The sequence below is a fragment of the Melozone crissalis genome, unplaced genomic scaffold (assembly GCF_028551555.1).
Source record: "Melozone crissalis strain CALT ecotype California unplaced genomic scaffold, PUWL_Pcris_2 ptg000006l_1, whole genome shotgun sequence".
Taxonomy (NCBI): Eukaryota; Metazoa; Chordata; class Aves; order Passeriformes; family Passerellidae; genus Melozone; species Melozone crissalis.
In genome coordinates, this window is record NW_026535784.1 from 11,286,165 (window position 1) to 11,309,875 (window position 23,711).

Consider the following 23,711-nt stretch of genomic DNA (forward strand, 5'->3'; position numbering starts at 1 on the left):
ACAAAATCAGAGTTCTTAGGTGTAAATGCTGAGAGCTGCAGAATTCAAGTAACTGCTGAGAATTGCAAACCCAGGTTATTAAGAATTAAAAAAAAAATCAATACTCAATTTTCATGAAAATAAATAATTTAAGGTGAAAGTGGTTACATCCAGCAGCATTAAACTTTTGATGAAATCTAATAACTTAGATAAAATTATTGTATGAGAAGACCCAGATTCCAACTGCAGCAATCTATCAGAATTTATTGGTCTTAACATTGCAATTTTGCACCATGGGGCCATATTCTTTAATTATATTGTATGACTTGGATAAAGCAGTTACTATTTCTGTATGCACTCCTGCCTGGCACCACCTCACTCCAAAACAAGTAGAGCACTTTTTACACCTTTGGCTTTTCATAAAACCAAACTTGAGACAAATAATTCTGTCACACATTTTTGTAGCCAGTGTGAACTTGTGAATGTATTTTCCTTTTAGACATCATTGGACACATCCCAGATTCATTGAACAAAGCTTAAAAATTGTGCTGTAAGACCTCTTCCCTGCAAAGGTAGAGCCACACAGCTTTCTGCAAGAGATGCTCTGTTCTGTACACCTGATGGGCAGATCATTAGTCTAGAGTTTAACTAAGCATGCTCAACAGCTTTCTGATAGGCTGAGCAGGAAGGGGCAGCTTGCACTTCATGATGCAGGACAGAACACAGCTAAGTTTTAGGATTATGAAATGCCTATGTACAAATTAAGAAAGTCAGAAATGTAATTCTTTCTGCTGCACACTGGGAGAGTCTTTTGTCCCAGAACAGATGGGGTCTCAAGTGCAGAAACTCTTCAAAGAACAAGAACAATTTGTACCTGCAGCTCCCATGGTTTGACTTAAATATTTAAAAATAACTTAAATAGTCCAGTAATTATTTTGTGAGAACAATCCACTTGGCTCTGAGGAGCTATTTTAAGTTTGTTTCATAATTTCACAGCCATCCCAACAGTAAAGGAATTGGTTGCAAAGCCTCACCACAGAGCTGTACCCATCAAAAACACTTCTTTCCTCTCCCCCTTCACCTCATCAAGGTCTCACACCACCATGGTAGCAGCCTTGCCAGTAACTGACCTTTCTGCTGAATTTTAAGTGGTTGCCAATTATGATGGTGGATTTTGCAATAAGCTTCATTCACATCAGATTGCTCTGAACACAAGTAGGGTGGTAACAATTGAGTTGCTGCAAATCTGATTTTTTTGTAAGACAGAATGAGATATATAGTAAAGATTAGTGTTCCTATATCATTCTTTCTCCTTCATCTATGTTTCTGTTGGAAAAGGAGTTTAATTTTGTCTTTTACTGCAGAGAATATAGGAATGATCAGTGAAGAACACAAACCATAAAGTGTCAGTTACAGTAATCCAGTCTGGCTCTGCCTACCCATGGTGGAAATACAAGTTATAGCAGTTAATTTATCAACTTCTGTCATAAAGTATGACTCCATGAAATGTGTGAACTTTCAAGTCTACCTCTACAAGAATGCTGAAGCATTTATGGGCACTTTGGTCCTCTTTAGAAGAGCTCTATTGACATACCTAATGAAAAAAGACATATTTACCATGGGAGTGATAGGGAGCACTTGGCAGATTAAATAAAAATATGGAATATTTATGTATAATGCTACTCATTAGTCTATAGATTGAGGCAGTCTTTGTCTGTGAAATATAATTTTCCATGAGCCTGCCAACACGGTCACCATCCTTACATGAAGGAAAAAATTGCATCTCTCTTAAAACTGTGACCAAGGACTAAGTCAGGACCACATCATAGATCAGCCTTTTAGTGGGACATGGTGACATGGGACATGGTGACCAACCCCAGTGCAAAATCCCTGTACAGTGTGATACAGCTGCCACTCAGGTGGCTCAGGATGATGTCAGATAGCCAGATGGCTGTTCTGCACCTCATAGTAATGGTTATGATGTAGTGATATTCATACTCTGGAAAGTAGGTTTCAAGTCAGATCATTTCATATGTTTTGTAGTAGTATTTACATACTATTTAACCCCATATTGCTGAGGCTAAGAAATTTTATACTCAAGACTGGAAAAGCTCAAATTAAGGTGGTAAGGTAAGTTCCATTTCCCTCTGAGTCATGGTTCCAGGTAAACAATTACTGTTGTAGTGATACATGGGAAGAACATCAAGGAGGAAAATGGAAGGATCACAAGAAACTATTAAGATCTTTTCAGCTATTTAAGTACACCTACTGTGTTTCTTTTTAGGCTTACCATGGGCTGCTGGAGAAACACAGGCAAGCACTGTGGGATCTGGAGGAGGAGGATGACTGTGAGAGCACAGAGGCTGTTGCTAATCTCTACAAGGTGCCACTTCTAATGATAAATGTCATTTGCTAAATTAATTTTTAAGATTACCTAACCCCACTAAAGTCTTGGGGAAGATTGGGGAATTGCAGGAAGGATCCCCTCCAGGAATTACAGCTCCAGAAGGCTAGGCTGACAAAGCAGAAGATGGAGTCAGGACAGTCTTCCATATTAGCTTACCTTTTCCATTATCTTCCCAAAACACTGTTTCCTAACCTCTTATTAGTCAGAAAATGCCTGCATGGTCTGCCAAAACATGCTGCCCAGGTGGCTGACAAGGCTGCAGTAGTGTTGAGAGCATACAATGTCATTACTACAGGAGGGAGATTTCATTTATGTGGCATAATTATCTCTTCTGCACTGTTACTGGATGATACTGTTCTAAGTGAACTTCACTACATCTCAAAGACAATCTTTTCATTCATTTCTCACAGACAAATTTTTTAAATTCTAGTTAGTTCCCTGAAATAGGTTCAGATCTTTGGTGTAAGTAATATTTTTACGCTTCTTTTTCTTACTGATTTGGAAAATACTAGGTGCTTCATGCTTTTGCATCATCTTTAATTATTTTCTCTCTATGCAGAAAAGATATGATAATATGATCTGTCTGGTGAAGCCCAAAATCATAGTCAGTAGTGACCTTTAATTAGGCTGGAACTAATCACTTTCAGCTCAACAGGATCCTTGTCATGATTAATTATGACTAGATCAGGATATTGTGGAAACTTGTGGTCCCTGTCACATACAGCTAATGTAACCATACAATCTTAATTAGCAGTAGTCCACCTGCACTTTTTCAGATTCATTTGATGAAAAAATAAAGCCAGTGAATCAGAGGAGATAAATGCACAAAGCTGTGTAATACAAGAAAAGTCAACATTTCTGCTGATATTACTGTGCTCAGTTTATGACCCATAGTTACTAATTTCTCCATCCCCCTCCTCAATTCATGTGAAGTCTGGAGACTAAACAATTTTTTTTGTTTTTGTTTTATGTTACACAGTTCCTCCTCATTTGTGAAATTATATTGCTTTCCTTTATTGTGTACTCTAGTTACACTAAGGACTGAAAATCCTATTTCTTTCAGTACTAAGCTAAGTTTTCTTTCCCACTAAAGAAAAATAGGTTTGGATAAATTAAGTTTTTCTAGAATTGCCAGGTTGCCAGGAGAACTGCACAAACTTGAACTCTGCCAGTTCACCGAGCTCTAGGCCATTATATTCCATATTACAGCTGCTCTCCTATGACTGGACCCAAACACTGCCAGACATGAAAAACTTCAAATACTGTGATCCAACTGGCATCTGTTAAATGAGCATCCACAAATCTTTATTTCCACTTTCTTTTTTTTGCAATAAAACATTTGTACTGTGATATTTCATATAATGAGCAACTACACTTTCTCCCCTTAACCCCAAATACAGATCCTATGAACTGTTTTAAGAGAGGAGGCTGCTTTTGAATATACTTATTAATAAGCTAGGAAGAAGAGATAATACAAATGGGCATAGCCCCACTGAAGGTAAATGGGGCTGTGCTGACTTCTGCAGCTGAGGGCAGTGCAGTGGTTGCATGTTTTCCATAACCAGGGGCATAAAAGCAAAAGTGGGCTTGCTGTTTTAGGAAGTGCAGCATGTACAGGCACAAGTCTTTCCCTGGGCAGCAGAACTTTGCCTCTTCACTTATTTGCTCCAGGTTTGTTACAGGAAGAAGCTGCTGCTGCTGTTGGGAGAGGCAAGGCAGCGATGGGAAGATGACAGGGATTTGGGATCCTCCACAGTGCAGTTGTGTGGCTGCAGCTCAAGTAGAGTTGAACAAGCAGGCATTAACTAATTCTCATTGCTTGGGTACCATCCAGCCTCACATGGCAGCAGTCAGCTCTGTGCTACACACCTATGTCCCCACTGGGTTTGCACCATAGTCCTGTGTAGAACCAGCTAGTTTAGGCTCTTATGTAAACGCTGCAAAGCCTGATGTTGCCTTTCCAAAAGATCTGCACTCCCTGAAGCTTAACTGACAGTCATCTGCCTTGAAAATGGAGAAGCTGAAGCATGATCTCAATGAAAAAGGTGATGTTAAAATATAAGAAAGAGGTCACCATGTGGCTGGGGAGCCAGTGAGTACTCTCAGGACAGAAGAAAAGTTGTTACTAACCTCTAAGTGCCACTCCCTTGTGGAAGATCCTTAGCTTGTTCTCACAGTGCTCTTCTAAGCCCTTATCAAATTTCTATGCCTTTTCCATTTTTTCATTTTTCGCCCTTTAAACAGATCAAGTTAGATTTATATAACCCCCTAGCACTAAGGAAGTCTGTAGTGCTACAGTACATGGAAGAATTATCCAAATTGGTGAATAAATATGTAAAAATTCAATGATCTGGAAGCTGAGTGTGTTTGCATAGAATAATTGAGTAGGTTTGTTTTGTGTACGCATGAATAAATCAATTAAAATGATTTAACCAAGGTCAATGGAATCTGTTGATGCCTGAGTGAATGAATGAGTTATAGTTGGAGGATAGTGTAGGACTTTTCAGCCACACTAGTGGATTAAAAGAGTGTGCTGTAGGTGAATAGTCTGTGTCTAGACACAGGTTCCATAACTAGTTTTTGAAATGTGTGTTGAAGAATGAGGGCAAATGATTTTGATTATCACAGTATATCATAACTGAAGGAAAAATTGTGCAAAGATAATTGAATGGATCAGCTTAATATTTTCATGAACAGGATCTGCACAGTTATCCTGTATACAAGAGATTTTGTGCTGTTTTAACCATAATTTTTATTACATGTTAGCAATAACACACCACCCACCCCACTCCCTGCCCCCTATGTCAATCCAGTGTCAAGTTTAACATATCAGATAATCACCAACATTTAATATTTTCCCTCTTTTTTCTTTTGGTTGTTGTTGTTGTTTTTGTGTGAACGATCTGTGTATTTCAGTAGGGAAAAGAGAAGTGAAGAGTTTGGGAGATAACACTACTATTAAGAAAATAGACATGCAGATTGCACAAAGGAAATCAATTAACAGCTAGTAATGTACTAGTAATTAACCATTACATAGTACATGGTAAGATAGGTATTTTTCTTCTGCCTTAATTTCAAAACCATAAAAGCACTATTTATTGTCATTTATAATTCCCCTTTGCTGACAGCCATTCACCAGAATGTTATTTAATTTGGCTTGGGAATAAAATGCACAAAAATTTAGACTAAAAGCTATTGAGTCATGAGTGTTATCAATGAGCAAGGCAGTAGATATTTTTTGAATGAGTAGACATAAACATGAGTTTGAGGAAAAGGGTTTGATTTTGTCTGTTGTTAATAAAAGGGAGAAAAAATATTTTTGACAAGATAAAAAGCGGAGATTCTCAGAGACTTACTCTTTCAATAGTTTCCTTATGTAATTTTGTTAATATGAGATATGGCTGGGGATGCTGGACTGCATTTTTGGGTACCAAGAGCTGGCATCTTTTTAGAGGGAATCAGTTTGTCTCAGGTGGAAATTCCTATCAAGAGACCTCCACCTCCAAAACTCACTTTTGAAATTTTTGCCCTGTAACTTACCCCAAAAATACAGCATCATCTGATAGATTAAATCTGTGAGCTCATACCATGGGAGCCCATTCTGATTCTGGGTTTGGGCACTATTAGTTTTGTTATGGTTGCTTCAGTCAAAGCTGATACAAGATGTCTGATAGGGGTAGCCTTCATTCTGAAGTCTTCCTCTTGCCTTACTGCATAAGAAAATGGATTTTACCACTATACAGATTCACAATTGGCTAATAGATCTCGTGAGGGACATAACCTCATCCACAAAGGCATATTTCTAAAAAAGGAGTACCAAAAGAGAAAATTGAAACTGCCTCCTGAATAAATCAAAGACCAGTGAGGGGGCAAGACTGAAATTTCAACAGACCTCCATTTTAAATGTGTGGAAATTGAGCAGTGGAGCTTTTTTATTAACTTGTGCAAAGGATGACTTCAATGTCACTGTGCTTTTTTGATGTTAGGATGCTTAAAAGCAGGTAGAGTTTTCATTGTCCAATTGACTTTCCAGAATTCTTCACATGGAAGAGAGAAGTAGTTGAGCAGTTGCCTTTTTGAGATAATATATACTTTTCAGTGGCTGGCATGTAAAAGAAACTACAACCAACCTTTCTGAATACATTTTCCTGCATCACAATTTCACTATTTACTCATCTATATGTAGGAACCTTTTAATCTTTTAGGTTTAAGGGGGAGATGGAATATTGTTCTTTGAGTGAAATCTGATAAGCTATTTATTTCCCCTGGTTTTTGAAAAAATTATATATTCAATGCCTTGTTTAAAATTCAGATGCACTCAGCATTCTAATCTAAGCCCATTTTATTTCCATGTGTACCCCATGGTATTTCTCTATGCTTGATGTATTTCTCTGGGGATTTTTTGAAAAGCTTTGAGATTGACTGCCAGGTACTACAAACAGGTTCATTCAATACTGCAATCAACTATTCTATTAATAGAATCAATTTGAATAAATTTCATCAAGTCAAAACTCTAAAAACAAGAGATGGCATATCAGGAAGCTTGTAAAAATATTTGTAGAGGCTCTAGTCCAAAAATAAGATCCTGGAAGCAGTACTGATTTTCCTTTTCTTTCCTGTGGAAAATAACTTTTACAATACATGGTGTGCCATCCCTGCTCACAGACAGACTTTATTGCAGTTTGAAATCAAGAACATTCCTTAGAGTACAAACAGTTTTGAACTATTTTGTTAGCTTGAGTCACTGGGAGAATTCAATCACATCTGCAATCTTTCCTAAATGTAGACTTAGTATTTCCCCTCCCAAATTTTTAAAGGCCATTTTGCCACATTTTTTAAGTGCTGCATTAAACAGCATGGCCACTGTGTTGTCCCTGTGGTGTGGCCTCTGGGTACAGCGTGCTGTCCTCTTAGGCTGCCATGCAAGGGCTGCCTGGGCTCTGATGTCCATGTGATTGTCACATTAATGAGGTGATATAGATAAGTAATTCTGTTGGAACATGACCTAACCACATTTTTGTTCAGTCCCTGTCCCCACTGTGGTAGTGCCAAAGGTGAGCCTACAGTATAATTTGAAGGTGCGAGGGGTACAGGCAGAACAAAATGTCATCGACAACAAGGAACAAAATACCATATTTTTGTTCTGTGCAAAATATTTCATAGCAAATAATAACACAGAGCTGTGAGCTTGCCAGGGAAATGCTATCAGTTCCTCAGCAAAATAGCTTTAAAAGGGATTTAGCTGCCATTGTTTGAGAATAGAATTCCTTAACACCCTGCCTGAGATCTTTTGATCTACTGCAGTAGAAATGCCACAGACTCCTCTAGACTCCTTCTGAACTGTTTCAGACCCAATAGAAATTCTTATATCACTGAACACCCAGTAAAGGCAGGAGAATTAATATGTCCTGAAAGGATGGTAAAGCTCAGAGGAGAGATTACAAAGATAGAGCCATTATTCTTTAAATGTTGTATGGGATAGTTAGATTAGAAGTGCAGTATCTTTGAGTTTATGTTAAACCTGAGAACTTGGATTTTAAAATAACAGCAGAAGAGAGAATTCAAGTAAATCATTTGGCACTGCTTTTGGCAAATTAAGCCAGGCCTACAACTACACAGATTATTAAGATAGTATAAATCATGCCTCTTGTTGTAGTAGGAACTTGTAATATAATAATTAAGGAGTAGGGGCAATAATCCTTCAGCACAGGATACACCTGTGTAGCAAATGCTCCCCTAATGATACTATCATGTCTAGATTGTGAGCAAAAAAAAAAAGTATTATCAGAAGTTACATATTATGTTGGGTCTTTGACTAGTAATTCTCATACTTACATCCAGCAATCATTTTCAAAAAGCTGTAGTCCAATTTGCAAGAATTTAGAATACTTTGAGATTAAAGAAAGCCAGTGGGAGCTGGATTCTGAAAATCCTGCCTTCTTTAAACAGGTAAGAGAGAGGAAAGAGCTGAGACAGCTCATTTCAAAGGTGCAGTGAGCATGTTTTTTAGTGTTGTGCCTCAGTTTTATCCATAAGAAGAGGTTACTGCAGGGAGCTGTTAAGCTATTTATTGTTTGTGAAACAGCTAATTAATATGGTGATTAGCATCCTAGAGGGATCATAGGAGGAAAATAATAATTTAGTACTCAGTGCACAGCTTGTATATTTTGCAATAAATTAGAAATATTAAAATATTTTTCAGAAATCAATCAGTTCAAAGGATATTTATAAAGCTAAACATGGAACAGATAAAGGTGCTGTGAAAACATTACATAAACCCCAAATGTATCATTTTGGGGGCACAGAACTATATTTCATATTCAACCTAAGTTCTGGTCTTTATTTCTTGAGTTCTTGTCCTTGCACTTTTTTATTATTATTATTTAGTATTTTGTATTTTATAATTCAATATCTAGCAGTTGGAATGGGCTCTTACACAATAGTACATTATAGCAGTGTATCCCCCCCAAAAAAAAAATTCCACTAGAACTTCTGTGGTCTGCGAGCTGTAGACAAGCATATTTCACATCTAGGTAAATATCCCTGTGTGTCTGTTGAGAGGTTCTGTATTTTGATCATCTAAGAAACTGTAATTCAACCTGTATTTAAAAGAAGGCAGCATCTAGAAGACCTGACTTGTTCTTTTAATGGGAAGCCTTCAGAGAGTTTTAAAACCATGATCAGTATTTTAAAGAAAAGAAAGAAAGATCTGTGTTTCCAAGATGCTTAACACTGATTTGCAATGAAAGCAAGCCCAGCTAGGCAGTAAGGCTTCTTGGAGTGGTAAGATCGGGAGCTCACACAGAACTAGCTCATCATCCTGCAGGAATACTGCAGTGCCTGTGTGACTTTCCAGTGTGGTTTTGTTCCCTTTTCAGCTGGGAAAGCTACCTGTCCCCACTCCTGCCCAGAAATGATCTCAAATGGCACCCAGTTTGCCAGCACAGCTCCTGTCACCACTGTGCATTTGACAGTGAAACTAGAGCTGAGTTTTTAGCTTGGATGCCATCTGACTAAATCACCCCAACACTTCTTGTGAGTGAAACAGTCTCAGCAACTTAAAACTATTCATATGGGCCTGGTTTCATTAAAACCACCAGAAGATGTTTGTTTTCCTAGGCTTGAAACTATTCTGCATCAGGATGAATTTGACTAATTCTATTCTTCAAGCATTAAAGAGTGTCATACATTGAAGTACCAACTACTGACATGGCTAATGTCACTTTTGTCTAGTTAAATCCATACCATCCTTTTTAACTCTTCCCTCTTTCTTCATTCATTTCATATCAGCACCTGAGAAAATGTGCCTACGAGGTGTTGTGCTACACCAGATTGTTTCCACAGCCACTTTCAAAATAGGTGGTTTTATAACACATCACCACAGTAAAACAAGATATTCTTTTCTGCTGCAGTCACATGTGAGCAACAGTTAGGGCACAGGGACTCATGTGCTCTTGCCACTGTTGCATTTTAAATGCCTTGTGTAGTTTGAACCAAAACATTTTGTTGTTCCATTTACAAAATCTGGTCCTTTTAACTCAAGCCTTAGGGGCATTGGATTTTAGCTCTAGGATTTGGACACCAGCCCAGTGTATTCACATGGTTCCCTCACTGGCATCAATTGTGGAACATGCAGGGGGACAGCTCCAAAGGGCTGAGGGTTCACTTTGTCACCTGTTTCTGTCCTCTCCGTGCCTCTCTTAGGAGCTGTACTCTAAGGCTTCCCATGCTTTAACAGAGTTGGTGACAGAGCTATTTCTTCAGACCCTTCCTGTGGTGACCAGCCTCTCTGTAAAAGAATGTGAGCTTCTGAAGGAGGAATGGCAGGAGAATTTGGTCCCTCAGCTGGAGAAATGGGAGAATCACCGCCAGAGACACTGGAAGCTTTTCCAGGAGCAGCTACTGCAAGAAAAAGAAGTAAGATCCATGCTATGCTTTGAGATCTCAGTGTCTTAAAAATGGGATACAGGAAAAAATGATCAAGATACTTATCTGTGGAAGTGTTTAGTGTATAATTATATAGCCTGGTCCAGACACAACTCTAGGCTGAGGAGGAGCAGTCTTATCTGTAGCATGGAGTGAATATGTATGCTGTGTATGTAGGCTTGCATAGAGGAGTCAGAGAGTAATTACTGAACATCTGTCCACAGTGTTTGACAGCTTTGTCAGCACATAAACACTTTCTGGCAAGGCTGCTCTCTGATGTCCTCAGCTCTTGGCATCTACAGAAACACTTCAAAAAAAGCTTCACCGGATCTGTTTGGAGAGGGTACATATAAATACAGTTTACAGGCAAGAAAGCCTTGCAATGATAAAGATTTCTTACTTATTTTTATGTATTAATACTGTAATAACTGGAAACATATGATATGTCCTTTTATAAACTTACTCTCTCTGCAAAGGTGGAAAAACACACATCCAGCTTTCCTGCTCTGTGTGTGTGCCCACCATAGGGGGCATTGACACCAGAGGAGAAAACAAGAGTAGGGTGAGGCAGGTGTCTTTAGCATCAGACTGGGGCTCAAATATGCCTTCAGGTTATTCATGCAGTGCTGTGTCTCTGTTAACACTGCTTCTAACACAGCTTAGTCAAAGAAAGACCTCCTCTATTCAAAAGTGTGTCCTTTCCTAAATGTTAAGTGTGTGCTGCAATGTACAGAGTCATTGGATGTTCTTAAATAAAAGGTTGGCAGTTTTCTTTAACACTGGCAGAATCATACTTTCCCTTGCCCTCATTCTGCAAAGTACCTAGACAATCCAGTACATTGTTAATGAGGTACTGAGCAAGGCCCTAATTATTGCAAACTGCATTAAGATGTTCAACTTTTTCACCCACTCACATTTAGGATTCTGCTGTAAAACACTGTGATTCAGGAAACTGTGGGCTCCCTACTAAATCTGGTAGGGTTGTTTGCTAACCAGTGGGTTTAGAACACCCTTGGTGATACAAAAGTAAAATTTTTCATTGAAAACATTGAGACATTTTCTTTTTTCTTTTATATTTTCCTTAATCTGGAGTTATGCAACATGCACCTTGCTAATCTTTTTATTTTTCCATTATTGTAACTGACCTGTTTTGAAAAACAATTATGTTTTTCTGGTTTGGTGTCACAGAGCTATATAACAAACTAAACTGAATTGTGCTTGGGACCAACCACTGATGCTAGTGGGTCTGCTCACGTGCTCAGTTACATTTGTATTTTCCAGGACTGTTGGTTGGCATTTACTCTTTGATTTTGGCATACCTGTACCTTTGGTGATTAACGAAACAATGCCTGACCTCAATTTTTTAAAAAATTATTTTGCTCCTTTTAATCAAGGATTAGATTAGAATACCTGACTTGTCAAGTTTAAATGATTTTCACATTCATCCAGAGTGCACAAATTGCCTGTCTGTGTATGTGCATGGCTTGGGCAGCCTGCTCTGGTAGGTGAACCACAAGCACATCTTGTAGCACACAGAGCCCTCAGCAATGTGGTGGATTCCCTGTCACAGAAAAACACAGAGAAGCAGGAGGTTTGGTGTGCAACTTGTGAATAAATGCCATGTCAGAAAGCACATTAGGGCACCTCTGCTGTGTGCCTTCCACTGTCCCTTGAACCTCAGCCATGGTTCAGGGCTGGAGGGGATGTGTTTAACAAACAAGAGACTCCCCACTAAGGGGAGACATCTCAAGTCTGATGTTTTGGTCCAAAAATGCTGTTTGTACATTCCTCTGATGCTATCATTGGGCACAGTGTTGAGTGGAGAAACCATACCCTGGGAATTGTTCTCAAAGGATTTAAAGGATTAATTCATCTCCAGCACTCAGCTGCTAGATAATAGGTCTCTGGACAGCACTGTGTGGTGGATTCATTGTATGTGAATTCAGGTGTTCTGGTCATGCCCAAGCACAGCTTGTTTAAATTATTAAATTGACTTTCCCTCACTTTGTGTACCCTAGCATGCATAATGTAAAGGAGATGACTTCCTAGCTGGGAAAAAAATTAAAATAAAATAATAAAGGATTTGCTGACATCATTAACAGTAATTACTGAGATATAGAGCTATAGAGGAATTAACTTAGCAGTGACAGAGCTCTCCCATTGGTCTCTGAGTCATCAGCACTGCAGCTGGGCTTTATTCAATACAAAAATTCAATACAAAAAGTGGCAGACAGAGCTGTCCTAAGGACAAGTGATTCTGCAGGATAAATTCCAAGAAGAGATAAGAGTTTCTTATAGTGAGAAATTCGTCTTAGGATTCCTCAAGACAATATTCTGTGCAGGAGCCTAAGTGCCTTTTTTAACTTAATGCTTGTGGCTTTTTGGAAAGGATTTGAACTGGAAAAAATCTGCTTTATCTCCAAAGAGAGCATGCAGGGAGATAGCTATTCCACCAAACCTAGGCTGGCAAATTTTCATGAGTCTGAAAAACATAATAATGCATTATATTATGTTCAAATGCAATGTGCATTTCTTGTCCCTTTCCTGCTATAAAACAGCAGCATGAACATTTTAGCAATAAGCTGACATTTGCATCCTACAAAAAGGAACACTTGGTTTCTACCTTAAGAAGAGATTTTGGACACTTGTGCCAGATGATTATGTCATTTGGGAGAACCCATAGATGTTAGAGTTCTGGGTTTGACAAAAGATCCATAAATCCACAGTCATATTGTCAGGCCTTTTAAGTTGTCAGACATTTTGCAGCAGGAGATATGTCTTTCATTTGCCTCTTGATAAATGTGCTGTGCTGGGAGTTACAGTTACCTGCTTTACAGGCTTGGGAAGTCTTAACACCAGAAAACTTTTCACTAGAGAATTTATGTGTGCTTTCCAAAGTGTCTCTAAAAGACATTTTTCCCTTTTATTTGAACCAATTTTTTAAAATGATCTTTCCTAGCATTTATACGTGTCTGGAATATGATGTCCTTTGGGTGAAAAGAAATACTTTTACAACTGATAAGAAAAAAAATCAGTTTCATATATAACTTTGCCTTCCAGGCTTGAGGATATGAGTGAGGCAAATGGGAGTAAATGACTAGTGAAAATAATTTTTAAGCATTTTCCCACATAGTCCCTAATTCATGATTTCTGTAGAGAGCAGTTCCAGGGAGCAGCCTCCTGCCCCAGCCTGAGACTCACTTGGCAGTCAGTGTGCATCGCACCCCATCTACAGGCCAACAGAGAAATCTCTTTCCTTTCATTCCCCGAATAATCTGTGCTAAAGGTGTCAAAACAGAAAGGAGAGGCATATTCCTCACCTTTATTGCCAGAGAGTAATACTTAACTTCAGCAGCGCTTCAGAAGATCTTGTAATGCACCTATGACTGAGAAGCAAAATATTTGGAAGCCTACAGAATAAAAATGGGATGAGATTTCCATCCATTCCCAAATCCTTGCATGTTACCCAGAAAGTTGAACTGCTTACCAGTTTTGACAGGGTGGGCGTTTTATCACTTTCTCTGGTTAATTTTTTCATAGTGACTGGAATAACACTTCAAGAAGCCAGACATTCCTTAGAGCTTTACTCTCTCATTTACCATGCTTTTGTCACTGGTTTTACTGGTTGAATACAGGGATCAGAGAGCCTGAGCCATGATTCTCCCTCCTTTCCTCTTCTTCTCTTACTAACATGACTGAGGTACTTTTAGTGTTCAGTTTAATAGCTGTGTACTGGAGGAATATCTGCTGTATTCTCAGTTTCCCATTGGTCTCAGGGAGGTGCAGAATAATTTGATAAATTGTGCATATGGACTACCTCAAATGCACTCTTAATGGAAAAGGTGGCTCATTCTTTATAAGGAACTCCTCACTACTACAGAACTAGGTTGTTTCTCCATAAACAGAAATAAAGAACAACTGCAAGAAGCACTGGCATTGTTATCATTGACAGTGATAGGATATACTTTTAGATAGGATATACTGATAACAAACAAGCTGCTATATTTTGAGTTCTTGGCTGCAATATTATATCATTTACCATTCCAACTGCAATTCAAGTATCAATTCCTGAAGGCATTCTGTCTCTTGGTGATATATACCCTCATGCTGTTTTACTTGCCCTTCAAGAGCAACTTCTCAGTAAATAATCAGGTCTCCAAAAATGATGGAAACCCACAGCTGAACCACAGCCAGCCTCTCACTGGAAATAAAATTACTTCTGGAAAGTAAAAGGTCATTTTCAGACTTTCTTTGAACTGCTGAAAGAGACATTAAAGTACGCAATGTGATGGATCTACAAGGTGTGTGCAGAGAGGTGTGAAACCCTAGTAGCTAAATCCACAGAGCTGCTAAAGGGAAATGATGATAACAATTATTACTTCAAGCACATCGTTGCCATCTGTCATGATGATACCTGAAGACCTGATAGACCTTAATTTGATGCTTGCAGCATGCAGTCAGGGAAGACAGTGTGCTCAGCTGTGCTCTGTGATTATCAGACTCATCTAGCCTCAGATCAGTTGAGATCTGGCTACACAGGTACATCTGAGGCTCTTGCCAAGAGCAGCCTGGTGGGTCTCCAGTGCCATGCAGTCTTTGGGGCTGTGCTTCTCATGCTCAGCTGCACTCTTCCCATCTGTCACTTGTTGTTGACTGCCTGCCCTCCCATCCTTGTCAGGCATCCTGCTCAGGAACATGTGTTTTGGTAAGGTTTTCTACATGAAGAGAGGTCAGTTAGCTGTGTGATTGTGTATTCCACAGGGAAGGCACTAGCCATGAAAGAAATACATTTTTATTTTGAAGCCAAAACAAAGTTTCTGATGTTCTCTGCACTTCCCAGGGGAGTTCATTCTGTGCTCACAGAGAAAGCCTCTCTCCTGCCCAGATCACTGCTTCCCAATGAAAAAACTCACATCCAGCAGAGATGCCTAGTAGCACTCCTGATTTCTAACACTAACAATTCTGCAATTATATATTTGTGCTGGCTTTAGCACCAGATGGAAACTAAACTACAAATGAACCACTCCCCCTCCCCTGCCTGTTCCAGTAAGGGAGTGGCAAATGCAGAGAGTATGGGTTGAGATAACACTTTACTGAAAGCACAAAGCCATGGAGTAAGAAATTCACAATAACAACAGCAATATTAATCGCAAAGGTGTACAAAAAGAGAAGGGGTTTTACCCAGCAAAAAGGAGTTCCCCACTGGGAAAAAACAGATGGCAGATGCTCCCTGTAGGTAGTGTCCACTTGGTTCCCTAGACAAAGGTGATATGGAGACCATTCCCACTCACTACCTACATGGTCAGCAGGAACAAAGGCAGGATGGCAAGGGAACTCCCATGGCTAACATTTCCCACACCCCCAGCCTGAAACAATGGAAGCCAGTGACAGATAAATCCCCTGAGTCAGGCTGTGCTGCTGCTCTGCTGGGCTCACTTCTGCACAGGTGTCTGTGCTGCTGTTTCTCCTGCCTCACTGTGCTGGTCCTGCCAGGTCACTGCCACTTTTCCAACCATTCTGCCAAATCCTTTCAGGTCAGCTCAGCTCAGCTGGCAAAGCCTCAGCTCAGCTGTTGTCAGTGGGGCTCCTCTCAACTGGACTAGGGTTCAGTCCCACCAGTCCTTCCTCCGTGGCAGCGTCTGCACAGGCTCTGTCAGTTCAGCCCTGCTGTTTGCTGTTATACTGGATAGTACCTCTCAGAACTTCTAGGTAAAATGGTTGTTATATTTAGATGCAGAAAACACACAAAATAGTATCAGGATCCACTGGCCTCTCTCTCTCTCTGTTAAAAAAAAATTACAGAAATAGCTGTTCCTGATGTATAATTGTACAATTTTTTGATATTTTGTGTAATACTCAGGTATATATCCAGTAGTTATGAGCACTGGTGCCGCTGTCCTTTCAGCACCAAGTGCTGGAGCTGCATTCTGGAGAAAACAGGAGGGGGAGCAGGAGTGCAGTGGGGGCTGGATCTGCAGGGGCTGATGCTGACACCTTCCTTCTCTAGAGAGAGGCAAAATGGTGCCCACTTCTGAAGATTGTGCTCATTTTCACCCCAAAACCACTCCCACGTGTATGATGTGGGTGGGATAGAATCACAACTTGGATGTGCCCACACTGCACTAAGCTTCACCCCCTCCTGCAGCCAGGACAACATCTAATCCTTTGCTGGGCATACTGATCTAGTGAAACCTGCCTGTCTGCCATAATTGAAAATCTAGTCTCTCGTGTTCTGAATGATGCTGGAACACAAAGTGAAATTGTCAGACATCCTGGGTATTATATTTAATTTGGGTCTCTGAATACATCGTCAGGTAACCTACTTTTATTCATCTGTCAGTAGCATAAATTACACTCTTCATCTTACAGTAAGAGTTGGAGCCTTGCAAATATTTCAGTTTATGACTTAAATACCGGCAACATACTAAACTAAATCTTAACTCCATGTCTCCAAAAGTTTACAGTCTAATGGCAAATCCATCAAAATTCATTTAAAGATTAAATTCTTCAATCTAAATATCACTGTGAAGGAGCTGTAAACTTGCAGTCCATATACTTGTCTAATCACTTAATCTCCATTTCCAATTATTAGCACTGTTTACTGTGACAGAAGTGTGATGGAAGATGATACCTGTATTTTGTTCAGTGGAAATAGAAACTATATTCCCTACTAGGGAAAAGAAAAAAATAAATAAAAAGCCTGCTGAAACCTGCTGATGAGAGTCAATGCAGTATTTTGTGCTGTATTGTTATTTTTTTCTTGTTCCTCTGTAACTGAAACCAAAAAATCTGTAGGAAAGACAGTTCAGGCCTGATTCAAACCAGTGCAAAGCTTTTATTTTCAGTGAGTTTTGTTTGGGATTTTGATAATTGGAAAAAATAGTAGAATAATTTTAATCCAGAATGAGTGTGTTTTTGAAAGCAAAGGATGATTTTTCTAGCAAAATAAACAGTTGTTTCTTTATGTAGTGACTGCTGAAATCAGAGTATCTTATATTTGTAATTCTTTTCCCTCCTTTTAGCTCTGGATAACAGAATATGCTCTGTCTGCTGTGATGCAAAAGCACCTATCTGAGAAACAAGAGAAGATAATTCAAGGTGTCGTGAGCAGGCTAGGATGCCTCAGTGATGAGTAAGCACAGTTTCATCCATGAGCAGTGGGGTAAAACTTCACTGCTGCATGCCCAGATAAAAACTTGTGTACATTACATTGTGGAAAGAAGTGTTGAGGGATTATTAGCACTTCAGACAAAGAGCCAATTGGTCTTGTTTTTTTTTCAGGGTATCAAAAGCAAATTTAAAAATGTAGACATATCAGGACTCCTAGAAATTAGAAAATATAGTCTTATGTGATTTGTCACTGGTGTGCTTTGTGAGTATCTGCTGTGTTTGTGAGGGGTTTCTAGTCTTGAACCAGCCTCTCTCTGCACTCTCTGTGTCACGGTGGAGTTGCATTTTCTGCAAGATTAAGTGTTCATTCCAGCAACATGTAGATGGTTATTTAGCTATTTTATTTCTGTTTTCATTTTAATTTAACTTCAGTGTGACAGAACTAGAAGTGTAACACAGCAGTACCCATTCTCTACGCCTGAGCAGCTTTCCAAGGCATGCTTTGTACAAAAAGGCATTTCACAGAGTGAAGAATAACTCTTCCACCTTTAAGGAATGACTTTGCTGAACACAGGTGTGCAGGCAGCTTCACTGATGGATTTTGAATGGTCCTTTTTACAGGTCTGTTAGCTACATCTTGCAAAAGCACCACCTTCTGCTGTGCTCAGTGCTCAGCAGGTTCAGCTTGCGGAGAGCTGGGCTGGCAGCCCTGGCGCGCATGCGGCTGGCCAGAAAGAAGAGCTCGCTTCAGGAGCTGAGAGAGCAGCACACCCTGCAGAAGGGATCCTCCCCGTGCCAAGATGAGGACCAGTGGCAGCTACAGAAGGCAGTGGTAGGTACTGTGTCCAGGTGGGTTATCTCCAGAGGTCTCATGTGCTGTGGTATTAGAAGTAGCCATGGCCGATCTAAACCACCGAAAAAAAGGAAAAAGTTCAAGCATCACAGAGAAAGAAAAATATTCTCTGTCAAAAATGTGCACATTGCTGGTATAGGACGTCCCTGAGTACGCCTGTTGTAATTTGGGCAGACGTTTTAATCCCTTGTACTTTATTGAGTGGCCTAGCAAACTTGTATAGCAATTTATTTATATGAAAATACTAATGCATGAAGGCAAGGATGCCAGCATGTATAAAGGACTTCTGCAAAGCTACTGCTTCAGGGTAAGAGAGCCTCCTGCTAATTCTGCTGGGAATCGTAATATGCACTTGAGAAGTTTTTACTGAAGCATTAGGAAAAATTCTTACTCCTACCACACAAATCAAGTTCTTCTATACTGTCATAATTTTTCATAATTTTTTTCTCTTTCTGTCCATAAGAAGGTCAGCATCCATTCCCAATCCTCCCAAATTGTCTGGCTACTGTAGGTCATGAAGACAAAAGAAAGTTTAAGGGATTTTTAGACATGATGTTCCCATATGTCACTTTCACATCTGTTTGTGACTGGTTTTTAGTGTTGATCTATTAAGTGTTGTTGGTTATTTAATTACATGCATTGGATATTTATGTAGAGCAATACCACATTTCATATTTCAACTTCAGACAACCCTCCCAGCAGGTGTCAGTGATAGCTCTGCCCAGCCCACTGCTGCTGCACATATGGCTTGAACCCATCAAACACTTTGCAGCTCTGTGCTCCATGCTGTTGCTGTGTAATTAGCTGAGAGGTAAAATTCTGTACCCCTCTAATTTTCATTTGCATGATACAAACCCTCAATCTCCACATGGAAGAGGAATAAAGAAAATCTGTGTCCTGCTGTTTTCATATTTGAAAAATATCAATTGAAGCAGTTTCTTTTAAGTTTGAAAAACTGAGAAACTCATTAAGTTTCAGAAGAAATAAAAAATAAAATAATAAAATACAAATGTATATCACTGCATTCCTCTTGCTTTCCGTTACTCCCTCTCACTTAGCTCACATGGAGATGTTAATTGATGCAATCACTGCCTTCCCTAATGAAAATGAAATGTCCTCAGGTATTAGTGTTCCTATGGCATCTCTCCATTACAGCCTCTTTCAAATTCCAGCTAAAACCCATCTCACAAGGAAGTGTCCAAAAATAAACTTGCTAGATTCTTGCTGCTGAAAAAGTAGAGCATAGGAATTGGGAAAAGTGAAGAGAGAAAAAACATATTACAAACATCCTCCAAAACCAAGAACAGTCTATAAGGAGTTCAGGAAGAGGTTAATTTACAGACATTCAACCAGATTTTTTGATATATTGTGTTGTTTTACCCAAACTTAAATTTTGCTTGGGCCAGTTTTATACTGGTGGACAATGTCATGTCTATCTATTGGTTTCATGTCGAATGTAAAATGACTAATGAATCCTAGCTTGGGCATAATCACAGGACATTGGGTCTCTAAAAAAATGAGAAACCATTTTTAATGACATTCCAACTTTCTCAGAAGCCTCCAAAATATAAGTCTTAGCTCTAAGTATAATATGTCAGAACATTAATAAGAGTATTAATAAGCATTAATAAGAATATTTCTACAGATGAATGTTCCTTTTCTACTTGCATTTCTTATTTCCAAGAAGGCATCAAATAGGTACTGTCACATCTTCCAGAATATTTTCAAGTTATTTAGCCTTAACTGAGTGTATAAATATAAGAAAGACATCAGCAACAGAATATTAGGCCATCTATGGCAGAGTACTTCACTTAGGGATGACAGAGCAGACCATGCTGGTAAGCAGATACTACTGTTCACTAAAGAGAGCTTAGATGAAAAGTGGGCACTTTTCATGCACAAAAATGGAGGCAAGGATGGTCCAAAGACCTCAAAGGACTTGAACTCTTCAGCCTAAAACATAGGTGGCTTCTGGAATATCATAGGTTTTAAAACTGGCATCAAATATGTGAATAGAGAACCATTTTTCACGTTTCTAATGAAAGAAGAGAGCACCTAGCAAAGTTACCAGATGGCAGGTTCAAAATTAAGAAATATGTGGAGAAGCTTTAGAACTCACCAGCAGAAGATGTTGTGCAAATCGTTTTCAAATGTTATTACCCACCTTTGTGACCTGTCCCAAGGGCCATTGGTACTCCCAAGGGTATTGGTACTCCCAAGTACCAGCAAACCAAGTTTTCCTCAGGTAGACCACACAGGCTGTGCAAGCATTCCTGGTGCATAACTGTCCTTGCCTTGCCCCTGTGCAGTTTGTCAAGGCATCCACAATTACTTACTGGACTCAGGATATTTCACATACATGGGAATACATCACTTAGGAGTGACTAATATGACAGGATGCAGTTTTACTCAATGTCAGTGTCATATTTTCTGAAAAATCACTTTGCCCGGGATTTTTCTCTTGGGAAGTTGAGAAGCCTCAGAGAAAAATGAAAACAATATTATCTCCTTTGCTTCTCCTGTGTTTGCTGCTTTGTAATGTGCTTTGGAGATTATTTAGCCAACATGTGAATTGTTTTTACTTAATGACCAATCACCATCCAGCTGTGTCAGACTCTGAGGAGTCAGTCACAAGTTTTTAATTAATATCTTGTTATGCCTTCTGTAAGATCCTTTCTCTATTCTTTAGTATGGTTTTAGTATAGCATTATATCATATATCATATCATATCATATCATATCATATCATATATCATAATAAATTAGCCTTCTAAGAACATGGAGTCAGATTCTCAATTCCTCCGTCATCCTGGGGACCCAGCAAATACCACAGCTGTACATATCAGTGGCAAATGTGTTAAATGACTGTACAAACTTCCTCTGTAAATTATGTTATTACAATTACTAAAAGTGTAACATTCTGAATGGGTGCAGGACTTTATTTCAAAGTGAAGCTGACTACAATTGTTAACATATTTAAATGGCAGTGCTCTCTTGTCTGATTACCAGGAGTCCCACATCCGTGAAGAGGAGGAGAAGCTTGAGGAAGAAACACAAGAAATCAATTTAGAATTCCACCAGCAGCTAGTCACAGAAATCCAGGAAGCTCTTCAGTTTCTTCAGCAGCACATGGAGCAGGTGATTGGGCAGACTCTGCTGCAGTATGCCCGAGGGGAAGCTGAAAAAAAGAGTTCAGATCATGAACAGGACTTCAAGGTATGGAAATGGTCAATAGCAATTTTCCAAACAAAACAAGGGCTACCTTGCACAGATGGAAAGCAATTTAATGTATGCATTAATCTATGCCTGGAAGTATCAGCAAAAGATCCTTAGGACCTGTGTTTAAACTGAGCATAATTTGCAAAGTATTTGCAAGCTAGTTTATGTAGCAGTACAGTATGTGCTACAGCAGCCAAAACAGGTTTTAAGTCAAACATTGGAACAGGAAAAAAATGGTCACAGCTCTTGATGGCAGAGAATAACAAAAATAAGAAAAAATATTGAGATTATTATTGATTGATAAAGAGTTTGTGACTAATTAATAGTTTGCATTCTACCAGCTTAATATTAATTCAAAGATAAATAAATAAAATTAAAATTAAAATTTACATCATAGGTGAATAATTTTTTCCAAAGTAAATATTTGAATTTTCTTTGTAATGGAAGGTCACAGCAGAGCTACACATAGATTTGCTTGCTTTGCTGGCAGTTGGCTTGACTGTTAAAATGGGCTGTAGAGATTGAGTGGATAGGGGAATGACCACTTCCCAGATGGAGATGAGGCAAATTAGGAAGGTTTTGCTGCAATTTTTCATGTTGAAATGTTGCATGGTTCTCAGTATCTCAGTCTGCCCCATTTTTAAAGCGACATTTTAAATTCACAATTTTGTGTGCGCATACCAAATTAGGTATGGGGTTTCTTTAAACAGATCAAAACACTTTTGGGCTTGGAAATTAATTGTGACTTGTACTGTGTGATACAGGAGAGACTGGTGGAATCTGCTGTTGAAAGTGTATATGGGACCAGCAATAATATCAGTAGACTGGTGCAAAACTACTACCAGCAATTAGGAAAAATCACAGAAGAGTATGAAGGAAAAAAGCTTCAACATCTGAAATCCTTACAAGGTTCGTATGGTACTGACAACTTTAAGACAGTTTTGCTTCCCAGTAATTGTGCTTAGTGTAAGGTTAGAGGATTTTGCTTCTTCTGGCATCCCTTGGCCTAGTAAATCTGAATTTAGTCTGCCAGGCAGAGTCACAGGAGGAAAGGTGGGGAGTACCTCCCCTCTCACAGCCAGCTCAGCCCTGGGTACATTCAGTAACTGCTCCCAGGTGGTGCAGGTGGAAGGAAAGATACCTGTCAGCCTCTCTCAGTGTTCAGAAAAGGTGGGACACTCCCCAGATGAAGGTTTTGTACCCTGATCTGTTACAAACCCATCCATCTCCCTCCTGTTTAATTCAAATAGGGTAGTGCAAGGTCTTGTCTGTCAGATGTGCCCAAGCCTTGCTGCCAGGCAGGAGTGCAGGGGCAGAGTCAGGAGCCTGGTCAGCAAATAAGCACTCAGTCACAGAGTGTGAGCATTTGCAAAAGTAACCAGAGTAGTTTGCTGTCAGTTGAAGGACATCTTGTGAAGCTGGGCATACCCGGGAATGTCATATCTGAGTGGAGGGTTTTCTTTATAATGCATTTTTTGTTTAGGTAATACAGTCCTTGCTTAAGGCATCAAGGTCTTTTTAGAAAATTTCTGCTTCGAATTCCATGTTAATCAGTTAGTCTAGTGGGAGAAGTAAGTAAACAGGAATTCCATGACATTCCTATCTCAGCTAAATGATGCACAAAGTATTGTCTTTGCAGCAGATCACAGTGGCAGAGTGTGTAAGAAGTACTTGATATCCCTAAGGAGCAGTAACTTTGGAAAGGCTACCTAGAATCATTATTAATTTGTGATGAAGGTTGTCACAATACAGAGTTTGTAATTTTGAGCAGAAAATTTTTCAAAAACATTGTTTCAACAGAAGGAAATGAAAGGATCAGACTGAAGAATAAAGAGAAGGAACTGGCATTGAAAGAAAAACACACCAAAGGCCTCCTAAATGTGTCATCCACAGTCCACCAAAGGTTAGACCAGGCAGCAGCACTGCTGTCTATTTAAACTTTGTGAGGGATTGCAGATCTACATGGATGTCTAGCTGAATAAATGTCTTGAGTTTGCATTTTATACTTCTCTTTGATGGAAAAGAAATACCTATTGCCAAATGATATCTGCCCTTTGATCTCAGAGAATTACTTTCTTATTAAATAAACTTTTTGATGGTCATTAGTTACAGATTGGAGAACTATACTTAGGCAGTTTGAAAAGAGAGAATGAAATACAATGCCAAAACATATGCCAAATTTTAAAAGAAATTTAACATAAATGTGGGATGGGAACCA

The 23,711-nt window shown here is 39.2% G+C and overlaps 1 protein-coding gene across 1 annotated transcript in view; it reads left to right on the forward strand.

The window, feature by feature from the left end:
- Positions 1 to 23,711, forward strand: part of EVC (EvC ciliary complex subunit 1) — a 48,736-nt gene that overhangs the window by 20,155 nt on the left and 4,870 nt on the right. The window contains exons 11-17 of the mRNA XM_054294503.1: positions 2,264 to 2,362; positions 10,091 to 10,303; positions 17,335 to 17,444; positions 18,044 to 18,254; positions 21,284 to 21,490; positions 22,258 to 22,402; positions 23,294 to 23,396. Of these exons, the coding sequence (XP_054150478.1) occupies positions 2,264 to 2,362; positions 10,091 to 10,303; positions 17,335 to 17,444; positions 18,044 to 18,254; positions 21,284 to 21,490; positions 22,258 to 22,402; positions 23,294 to 23,396 (1,088 nt within the window). The remainder of the gene's footprint in view (positions 1 to 2,263; positions 2,363 to 10,090; positions 10,304 to 17,334; positions 17,445 to 18,043; positions 18,255 to 21,283; positions 21,491 to 22,257; positions 22,403 to 23,293; positions 23,397 to 23,711) is intronic.